Source organism: Brienomyrus brachyistius, chromosome 1, assembly GCF_023856365.1.
Source record: "Brienomyrus brachyistius isolate T26 chromosome 1, BBRACH_0.4, whole genome shotgun sequence".
Classification (NCBI taxonomy): domain Eukaryota; kingdom Metazoa; phylum Chordata; class Actinopteri; order Osteoglossiformes; family Mormyridae; genus Brienomyrus; species Brienomyrus brachyistius.
The window spans coordinates 12124784-12136291 of record NC_064533.1 but is presented as its reverse complement, the minus strand read 5'-3'; the positions used below and the strand labels follow the sequence as shown (position 1 = coordinate 12136291).

Below are 11508 nucleotides of genomic sequence, written 5' to 3'. Positions count from 1 at the left end.
TGAGCCGTGTAGCTGCAGGAAGCCAGTGGAGGAAATGTAGCAATGGTGTAGTATGGGAGAACTTGGGAAGGCTGAAAATGAGTCGGGCAGCTACAGGAAGGCAGTGGAGGGAATGTAGCAATGGTGTAGTATGGGAGAACTTGGGAAGGCTGAAAATGAGCTGGGCAGCTACAGGAAGCCAGTGGAGGGAATGTAGCAATGGTGTAGTATGGGAGAACTTGGGAAGGCTGAAAATGAGTCGGGCAGCTACAGGAAGCCAGTGGAGGGAATGTAGCAATAGTGTAGTATGGATGAACTTGGGAAGGCTGAAAATGAGTCGGGCAGCTACAGGAAGCCAGTGGAGGGAATGTAGCAATGGTGTAGTATGGGAGAACTTGGGAAGGCTGAAAATGAGTCGGGCAGCTACAGGAAGCCAGTGGAGGGAATGTAGCAATAGTGTAGTATGGGAGAACTTGGGAAGGCTGAAAATGAGTCGGGCAGCTACAGGAAGCCAGTGGAGGGAATGTAGCAATGGTGTAGTGTTGGAGAACTTGGGAAGGCTGAAAATGAGTCGGCAGCTACAGGAAACCAGTAGAGGGAATGTAGCAATGGTGTAGTATGGGAGAACTTGGGAAGGCTGAAAATGAGCTGGGCAGCTGCATTCGGGATCAGTTGCAGAGGGTGAATGGCGCTCAGTCAGACCTGCTGGGAGTGAGTTACAGTGTTCTAGTCTTGAGATGACAGGAGATCGAACAAGCACCTGAGTGGCCTGTGTGGAAAGAAATGAACCCAGAGCCTTTGATGCAATGTTTGAGTTACAGAAACATTCTGTGTCATTCTGCTGTCAGATGTGTCAATTTGCTCAAATAAATGAAAGCATATGTATGATAAACTGAAATATTACATCTAAATATTAAATCAGATGGCAATAATCTTTTTTATGAAAAAGATTTCAAGAAATTATAAACATGATATTCTGCCATTTTATTTTATTTACCATTTTCATTATCGTTTTTATTAATTTGTGTCCTAAACTTGGCTTTTATTGGAAAATTAGGGTTAGGGAAAATTAGACTGTTTCAAAAATAATTCTCCAAGCATTTGCTGATACATGGTTCAAGATAGAAGTAAAATGCAAATGCATCACCTGTCGGTCTGTCAATGTCCCATTACAAGCCAAAACTGGTGCTAATTTTTGTTGCTAGTGTTGTTATTGTTGTTTATTGTGAGTAAGAGTTAAACAGTGTCACAGTATGTGATGAAAACTGTTTTGTGTTGGAAAAGAATTTTTAATCCTGGCCCAAGTGTGATTCAGGCGGAATATACAGACAAACCACTAGGTGGCCTCACTGCAGCGTAATGACTGAGCTCAGCTTAGTCGCCAAGCGCTGGCCTGCTCGGCATGTTTGTGTTCTTTGAACACTTGCGTTTCTGCTGCTGGTCCATACTAGGCCCTGACTATCAATATCTCCGTCTAGGTGAACTATCGGCTAACTGAAATGGACATTCTACTCCTTTTCATAAAAAAAAAAGCTGCTTGTCTTAAAGTGGCAGAGATTTCAGAAACCTTGAATCGACTTACAGCAGATTCAAATCGGCCAGTCGCCCGGAATTAAGGCACTGCCAAGATAGGACTCCCAGTGTTGTCTGTTGTCCAAGAGACAGGCTTTCCAGCTGAAATATGGGACAATAAGTCATGTGTCAATTTTGTTTGGCAATAAACACCTTCATGAAAGCACTATCAGGACAAGGCATGTAAAAAAGAACTTTATTAGCTTTACGTAGCATTTTTCAACAACACATTTTATTCCTTCCATCCATCAAAAGTCCATCCTGTATAGGAATACTGTTTACTGCAATAGACAAATCTTTGAAATACAAAATTGAACTCCAGAAGGATAATAAAGCTGTATCTTTGAAGGGAATCGGTTTCTTTGTTTTGTCCAGTCGTCCTTTTCGTCCTTTATCTACATGTCCCAGTATTTTACATTCCGTTGCTGAATCGTCCGACTTCTCTTTCTCTGATTTACATAAAAAAATACATCCTGCAGTCGTCTGTCATTTTAACTGAAATGGCTTCTACGCTACCATCCTGAAATGCGTAATACGTCCCTACACAGTTTCTCATTCCATCATGCTAGTTTAAAGGAACCTTTTACCACTAAGCACTTTATGCTAACAACAGCCTCCAAGCACAGTCTTTTTACACAGGCTCATTTATAGGTATGCGCACAGTTTGTTTGCTGCGTGGTTTATATCTCTAAGCTCTGCCGAGCTGTTTGTCTTTGAATACGTCACTCTGCTACTGCGATGCCTGTGTGTTTGGCCACAGGTCCAGGCTCATTATGCTGTGCGAAGGTGAGCTCTAAAACGGTATCAGTCATTGAATAAACAAATACGAACAGTGGATTTAAATAAGATGACATACAAGGCTCCTGCACAGCAACTGGTGCATATACATTGTAATTAAGGTTAGCTGCTTAGCAGGATTCAGTGTCACAGGCTGCGCTAAGTGCCGAGAAATTTTGGAAATGTACTTTAGCTGTGGAAATTCAAGAATTTAGCCATATGTATCTTGTTTTTACCAAATATTGAAAGTATTAACATGTATATGTCAGTCACCTATAACTGATGCTTGAAATGTGTGACCCCTCCCCTTCTACCTCCTAGCAAAATATCGGTGAACCCTACACCTTCTTTCCAGACATTTGATGAATTATCACAGCTTATGGAGAATAGTTCTTGGGTCTGATCATCATTTTGACAGACTTAAAAGCCTGCCGATAGCCTGTGAGATAGGGCTGTGTGGTATCGTTTCTCCAGGTGCTCCAGAAGATTCCGTTGCGGACGCCCTTATATCTTTTCTTGTAGTATTTGCCGTTGAGATTGGCAGACATGCACGCATCAAACCACCAGCCCGAGCTATAGTAGGCACCACAGCTGCCCGAACTGTACATGTCGTTGTCCCGGTCCGGGGTGCTGAAGAACTTGTGGTCATGGTTGTAGTTCTTGCCGTAGTGCATAGCATCGCCGGCTGTTCCCGAGTAGCCGCCGATGGACAGCCGGTAGTTGAGGTATTCGTTGGCCACATAGAAATGGTCGTATTTGGCGTACTCCCGCGCCGTGTTAAGGTCCTCCAGCTCGATACGCAGCACCATGTCCTTGGACTTGGTCAGCAGGTGGATGTTGTCGTTGCCTAGCCAGAATTCGCCACGCAGGTCCCCAAAGCCTTGCTTATATTCCTCCCAGGATCGGTTAAAGCGCACGGTGCCATCCAGCCGCCGCTGCACCACGGTCCAGCCACCTCCGTAGGACTCCATGTCGCAGTAGACGTCGAACATTCCCCGCTGCAGGTCAGGCATCACTCGGTACACATCGCTCTTCGTCTTGTGGCCGCTGAAGTCAGAGCAGTCACGCGGTGCTACCATCACTGCCAAGAGAGGGAGGGGAGATTCAGTTCAATTCATTTATTGTCATGTGTACAAGCACCGGTACTGTGTACAATGAAATGCTTGCTTGCATGTGCTTCTGCAGACAGTGAACATAGACAACAAGACGGCTAGACAACAGGACGACAAGTGAATGTAATGATGAAGTGAATATAAATATGTAAATAAATAAGAGCAGAATCCCAGGAATAAATTTACTGATTGTTCAGGAGTCTGATTGCAGTTGGGTAGAAACTGTTCCTGAACCTCTGAATGGACTTTGGTCACTTCCCAGATGGGAGGAGGGTGGAAAGTGACAGACAGGGTGGCTGGGGTCCCATCTGATACAGTTCACTTTCCTGAGACAGTGTGCAGTGAGGATGTCATGGATTGCAGGGAGCTGTGTGCCCGTGATCTTCCGCACTGAGTTCGCCACCCGCTGCCGAGCTCTGTTGTCCTGAACTGAGCAGCTGCTGTACCAGGATGTGATGCATCCTGTCAGGATGGATTCCACAGTACACCTGTAGAGTCTGCACAGGGTTGTGGGGGACATCCCGACTTATCCTCAGTTTCCCTGACTTTCAGATTGAACTCTGGGACAGGCGAGGTCAGGCTGCGCTCGTCTTGCAAGCAGTTCCTTCAAGTGTTTACAGGAAGAAAACTGTTTTGCTCGGTCGGTATTTAATTCGATGATTTGTTTTTGTATTGTGAAAACAGCGCACTTCAGATGAGTCAAAACATCAAATGTGGTGATCTGGGGGGGGGGCAGTTAGCTAAGCCTGGGTTTATCGAGTGCATCTGGAGCGACGTGGGGGTCCGTTTGGATGTTTTACCAGCTAAGGCATCCAGAGAGAGCCTTTCCTAAAACTGATGGGCTCTTGGCAGGAGTGGATGATTAAGAGGAGAGACCCTAAAAGTGGTGTGGCTTCTCCCCGGCAGCAGAGGGCAGCCAGGACGGCTGCCCCCCCTCCCACAGCGATGGGATGGTGTGACAGGCAGACTGGTGACAGACTGATTGGTCAGTCTTAACCTAGTAGGTATCTTCAGTTATGAAAAACAGATACACAATAACAGTGCACAAGGACTCGTGTATGTCTAACAGTGCACACTTTAGACGTCTATGTTTTCATTCTTAAATGCTGTAGATGTTTCAGCAGAACCATCCGTGACCTTTTATGTGCGCACTAATCGCAGAAAGCCAAATAAAGTATCTGTAGAAAGTAAAGGCTTCCAAAAGACTGGTCTTGGATTAAACGAAAGAGCTTCACTAGTCATGTTGTTTATTTTTTCCCTCAGCTGACTGATTTTGTAAATGCTGTTTTTTAAGTTTGGTTAACCTTAATTTTTTTTAATTATGTTGACTGTGGACTGTGTGGCGTCCCACGATAAAAGCAAAGATTACATCTTACGGAACCCAAGGATGCGTGCAGAGGTCCCTGTCTCTGCTTAAGAAGAAGCAGGAGTTGCACAGATGTAGCACGCAGTTCGGTATATCAAAAGCTTGTGTGGTATGCACCAGTGTGCGGGTCATGTTTCCAGTTAGTTACAAAGCATTTCAGGATCCCAGTCCGAAAGAATTGTACGGCTGTAGTCTTTAGAAAAGTCCCTGAACCAAACTTATGTTATAAGAATGTATAGCTGTCTGATACAAAACTACTAGATGCATAAAAAATTGTGATTTAAAGAACTTTGTGTTTGTACTTACTTGGCTGTGGTCCTTGCGCTGGACAGGGGCTGGGACACTTGTTGTTGAGCTGGGTGACTAGCCTACTGATATTCTCCACATTTCCGTTGACCAGGTCCTCCACGTTCTTCATGTAGACCTGGTTCTGGTCATCCAGGCTGTTCCTGAGGGTGTCAATCTGAGCGTGGGCATCCTTCAGGCTGACGGACATTTCTGTCATCTCGGTCTGCATCTCCTGCATTCTGGTGGCATCCTGAGGATCCTTGATTTTCAAGAACGAGGATGGGTTGGAGCCAGGGGCGGGAGTGACCCCAATATCCCTCTGGTCGGCTTGTGGATGACACTCCAAGCAGGCAGCTCGCAGCTGGTCCACCTCAGCCCGTAGGCTCTGAAGGTCCTTCAAGGTCTTCTCAAGCAAGCTGAACTGTTTGGGCAGCTGGATAGCAAGGGGAGGCAGGCTGACCTGAAAGGGGCAGGTGTCCCCCTCTTCACAAGCGCCCGCTGGTTGGAGCTTCAGTGAACAGGTGGCAGATCTGCTCTCCTCCTCCTCTCCTCCCAGTGTGGAAGCCAAGACTTCAGGCTGGGCGGCCAGAAGCAGCAGGAGCGACGTCAAATATGCCTGGAAGAAAGAGGAGACCATGTTTCTGACGTTGGGGAGTTACCGTAGAGCCCGTGACCATGAGGGGATCCCAGGAAATCAGAGCGCTACTAGGAGCGCCGCCACTTCTGTGCCCGTCAGAGCCTCTCTCTGCCTCAAGCTGCACTTCTCTAATAAGTTGCAGCGAGAGGAAATGGGTGGAACGGGGATTGAGCAACTCTCCCCTATCAATGGCCCAAAAAAGAAAGCGGGGTGGGTTTTGCACTGCCTGTCGTCACGCTGCTCAGCCTACATTCCCGAATACAGCGACACGTGCAGTGCAGTTCCTCGGAAAGCTGAGGTCGTTTTCATGCTCAGTGCCGCGGGCTGTGATCCACAAGGCTACATCAGAGTTTCACCTGATCGAGGGGCACTCTACTGCTCACATGCACTTCGGAGACGGTCCCAGGTCACCGGACCACCACGAACCGCAGCCTGTTTTCTGTTAAACTGATACGCTGTTGACGTGTGATACTCAGAAGATGGGTATTTGCTCTCATTACTGCCACGTGCTGCTAGAGACATGCAGCGTGAGCCAATATTAAGCAAATTGTTAACATTCTCGTTCCATTCATTCTAAAGTATTTCAGGAAATATCAAGTTAAGTCATCTGGTAAAAAAAATACCTTCCAGACCTCGGGATACTGCGAAGCGAGGCCAGAACGGGGATCTCTGCAAGATTCTTTAAAGTTAACTGACTTGGAAAATGGAACAACACTTAAATCTCCGTTTCATTTCCAGTGAAGGGTGGAGGAAGGAGAAAATGGAAGGAGAAATGAAACGGGAGAGGAGGAGTAGATGTTGTTTCTCCTGTTTTCCTTGCAGCTTTTGCAGAAAACAGCTTTACGTCTTCATATCGGACTGCAGGCACAAGCAGGATTTTGCTCCCTGAAATTGCCCCACCCCCAACAGAGCAGTACCCTCCCCAAGTCTTAAAACCCAAAATCCAAAATCCTCTCTCCCACTTGACAGAATCTATCTTTTTCTGATTATTAGTTTTATTTTATCATTTTAAATGTTTCATTGTATTGTATTTTTTTCTTGTGTTTTCTTATTGGCATCACATCATCAGGGATTAACTGTGTGAACAATTAATGAACAAACTGTTTCCGTGGAAACGTTTCTGGGGACCCGAAATTTTTGTCTCTCTTTCGTTGGGAATGAAGCTTGTTGCTATGTTTGTCAGCTTCACGCCTTGTCTGTGTATTTCAGAAATGTTCCGACTATAACAGCCTCTTCTGTCTGTAGCGTCCCGCCAGCAGGTGAAGCCCCCTCCTGAGGAAGCACTGCTTCACCACAGACCTTGCAACAGGAAGCAGCTGGACTTTATAGGGGGGTTACGGAGCACTTGGGTTCTCTCCGCGCCCAAACTCAGTAGCTCTTCTCTTCATGCAAAAATTAAGCATTTTCGCTGTGATCTGGGTATCACATTTTCTGATGCAACATCGAACTGTTCATTGAAAACTGTTGTTTTGCTTCGCATCATTATGTTCCAGGGCCACTCTGCGTGCTTAATTAAAATTACTTCATTAAAATTACAATGTATTTTTTATAAAGTAACATTGACTGTATACAGCGCCTTTCATAACAGATCTTCCTCAAGGTGTTTTACATGGGTCGTTACAGCATCATTAAGACAGAAGATTCCATGCTTCTATCCTTTGTTACTGTTATTGTAAGATAGAAAAGGCAAGGGTTCTCTTGGGGCGGGGCCAAGTCAGGTGACAAGCCCCTCCACTGACCTGCAATCAGTTACAAATTGATAGCAATCATTTGTCTTTCTTGTGGGAGAAGCCGATTGATGCTACGTTGCTAAAGTTCTATTTCCCCGCTTTCCTCTATTAGAGCTTGTCTTTGGTGTTTGTTCCTATAGTCCAGTTTTAAAAGTCCCCATTCCATTCCCCGATTCCTGTGTCGCGTGGATCTGCTTACCGTCTGAAAGGACGCAAAGCCAACAGCCACAAATGGCAGAATAATACTGAAGAGCTAATGCTGGGTGCTGAGGTTGTTGCTGGCATAAGTTACACGGAGGACAATCTTTAAGAGGAAATGCAAACACAAACCGTGTTTCTAGAGTGAGGACGTAGAACCTGGTTTGTCGCCCATTTGCTGACAGAGGGTTTATCACCGCGGTTGAAGGTTGGAGGGTCCTTTATCTGGCTGTGTTCAGAACCTAAAGCGCTTGTTGCTAGAGATATTTCTTTGCAATGTAAGTAAATGTGAGTGACATTTTTAGATGTACAAATTTTTATTTTTATTACATAATTATAATTTATATCCATCCATCTATCCATCCATCCATTTTCCAAACCGCTTATCCTACTGGGCCGCGGGGGGTCCGGAGCCTATCCCGGAAGCAATGGGCAGGGAACAACCCAGGATGATGGACCAGCCCATCGCAGGGCACACTCACACACCATTCACTCACACACACTCCTACCAGCAATTTAGCTCCAATTAGCCTCGGCATGTTTTTGGACCGTGGAGGGAAACCAAAGTACCTGGAGGAAACCCCGCGACGACATGGGGAGAACATGCAAACTCCGCACACGTGACCCAGGCGGAGACTCAAACCCGGGTCCCAGAGGCGTGAGGCAAAAGTGCTAACCACTGCACCACCATGCCGCCCCATAATGTATATTATTAATAATAATAATCATCCTTTATTTGCACAAGTACAGGTACATTTGAGTTCTTCCCTTCGCCTGCCCCATCTTGCTCTCCATACTGTAGCTTGGGGTCACAACGTTGGGTCAGCTGGGAGTAAAGGGCCTTGCGTAAGAGTCTGCGGACATGTGGTCATTCTGCCGAGGCCAAGGCAGTGATCCACTTATCACCCCCTAAAATTGGTCGCGACCCCCGACATGATTAAAACACGCATCCTTCTGATCTGGAGTCAGATGCGCTACCATTGCACCCCAAGGTCCTTAGTTTAGAGGAATATAGTAGTGAGGTTTGGGTCAAACCACACCGCACAGCAGCTGAGGCCAGTATCAAGGCTCAGGGCTGGGGGGCTCTGTTGTGGTCCCTTTGCTCACGCTGGGGTATCTGCTTACTCCAAACTCTTATTCCTTGCAAGTATCTGTCTTGTCCATTCGTTGATGTAATTTTCCACGAGCGACACTACAGCAATACAGACTGATGTACAGGGCTCTCGCAATCCTACTTCTCCCTAGTGTTTATGGGAGGAGACCGTGTTGAATCAGCGCCAAGCCACTGCTGTTGAGCCTGGTTTGTTTACTGTTTCTGGAGCTTGTAGAGTCTCCCACGTGCTGCATGTTGCAGACAGTGAGATCGTTACCCTACAAACAAGGGCTTTGGCTGTGAAAAGGTCAAGGGTTAAGGATACTAGAGATCATGGCAAGATTTTGGCACTCAGGAAGATCAAGGTATTGAAGGAGTATTTAAGTTGCTGGTAGATTCACACTCTAGATTCAGACCCAAGTTCAATGACTGACACATATAATTATTTATACATATTTCTAATTATATTTTGTCTTCAAAAAACCTAATAGTAGTCAAATAGATGGGAGTGCCTTACAAAAGCAGTCACACCCTGTAACCATTTCGAAGTGGTTTTAGAATTCAAATGATGCAGACATGTTTGTCCAGTTACTATCTTTATTGCGACGTGGCATACACTAACAGAAAATTGAGTAGAAAATCACTCCTCTCCCCATCTAATCACTACTTCTCCCACAGCCCCTAACTTCTACAATGTCTAGATCCCCTTACATGCTCTTCACACCTCTCCAAAAGTCTTTATTAAATGCCCAGCTTTCTGGGATGTATCTCAATGTAATCAGGTTTAACAGATCTGTGTCTGTGGTCATGATTTCATGTACAACTGCTAACTGCCATTAAGCTGTGTTGCTTCAGTTTTTGTCACGATCCGGTGAACGCGGGTAATCGCACAGGCAGGCAGACGGGCAGAAAAGCAGGCAGGCAGACAGGATCGGGGAAAACCGAGGGTTTAATTCGGAACGAGGAGCAGGAAACACCAGTCACTGACTAACAGCAATGACGGACAAGGAACTCAGGCAAGACTTGGACTCAAATAGACAGGACAGGGCGAAAATAAGTGGACACAGCTGGGTACGATCAGGGAAGCACACGTGGATAATCAGAGGGCGTGGCACACACAAGGATCATACGAGCTGGGCATGACAGAACCCCCCCCCCCCCCCCAAAGGCACGCTCTCCGGGCAAACTGGGGAAACCAGGACCTGGAAAACAAGAAAAAAAAACATTAACGAGGCACTGGGAACAAGACGGACAGACAAAACTGACATAGAGGCAGAAGCCAAGACAGGACCTGACACAGGACGGGAAAGGCAGACAAACAGATCAGAAAAGGGGACATGGAGGGAACAGGTGGGACAAAAGGGCCAGGAGTGAACGGAGGGAATACAGGTGGACAAGGAGCAGGGACGGGAGGAACAAAGGGACGAGGAACAGAGACAGGAGGGACAAAGACGGGAGGAGGGGCAAACAAAGGAGGGACAATAGCAGGAGAGTAGGGAGAGAAGGAGGGGGGAAAAAAGGGGAGCACGAGGGAGCCCCAGTGGGCGACAGGCAGCCGTTGGAGGGGCCGCAGGCGGCTGGGAGGCCGGAGCAGGAGGGGACCTCGGAGCGGCAGAGGAGGCAGGGTGAGGGACTGACGGAGGGGCCAAGGAGGGAGGTGAAGGGAGATCCAGGGAAGGAGACAAGGGAGCTGGAGGGGACCCTGGCAAAGGCAAGGAGAGGGGGGGAGCCGCAGCAGGCGGCGACGTCCTCCGACGCACTGGAGTGGGGGGAACCGCAGGCGACTGAGGAGCCGCATCAGGGGAGCCCACAGGCGACCGACAAGGAGCCGGAGGATGGAACGAGGCAGGGCAATGAGGCTGTGGAGGGGGACCCGCAGGCGACAGCTGACCCGGAGCTTAGCAGCGCTGCAGGCTTCTGTGGTGATCGGGAAGCACTCCCGATCACCTCCAGGAAGAGAAGCAGGGACGAGGGTGCACGCCCCCAGGGCGATCGTCGGGGTGATCACCGGTCTCTTCTTCCTCCTCCTCCGGCACACGGTGGTGGCGGGAGGCGCCGCTAAGTCTGTAAAGGCGGACGGCGGGAGGACACTCCCTGGTTCGCTTGGCGCGACGTACCGCTCTGTCCGGAGCTCAGCCACTCGCTGGAAGTTTGTGCGCACTTCCTCCGCGAGGTGCGCGTCCTCTTCCAGGGAGAGCCGGTCCAGGATATCCCAGCTCCGGCTCACGAGGTCCTACGCTGGGGAATCCTCCCAGATGCCGGGCTGGGAAATCCAAAACAGCACCTGGTCGACGTAGCTGAGGTAATCCTCCTCAGCTACGGAAGATGCCTTTTCCTTATGGTCCGTCATTCTGTCATGATCCGGTGAACGCGGGTAATCGCACGGGCAGGCAGACAGGATTCGGAACAGGGAGCAGGAAACACCAGACACTGACTAACATCAATGATGGACAATGAACTCAGGCAAGACATGAAGTCAAATAGACAGGACTGGGAGAAAATAAGTGGACACAGCTGGGTACGATCAGGGAAGCACACGTGGATAATCAGGGGGGCATGGCACACACGAGGATCGTACGAGCTGGGCGTGACACACGCAGTGGTATGAAGGCGCATCAAGCAGGTATATGAGGAGCTCTGCATAATGCTAGCCTGTATGGCTGGGTGCCCATGATGAAAAGCTTACTTGGATTTTAATAGATGACACCAATCTAAAATTGGGGAACTACTATTATAGACTGATGTGACCAACTTTC

The 11508-nt window shown here is 47.9% G+C and overlaps 1 protein-coding gene across 1 annotated transcript; it reads right to left on the bottom strand.

The window, feature by feature from the left end:
* Window positions 1-1733: 1733 nt before the first annotated feature.
* On the bottom strand, window positions 1734-5891 carry LOC125746879 (fibroleukin-like). Its single transcript, XM_049021485.1, has 2 exons — window positions 5113-5891; window positions 1734-3409 (listed from the first exon to the last, which is right to left on the bottom strand). The coding sequence occupies exons 1-2, from the start codon at window positions 5729-5731 to the stop codon at window positions 2706-2708; spliced, it is 1323 nt and encodes a 440-aa protein (XP_048877442.1). The 5' UTR covers window positions 5732-5891; the 3' UTR covers window positions 1734-2705.
* Between the last annotated feature and the right edge of the window lie 5617 nt (window positions 5892-11508).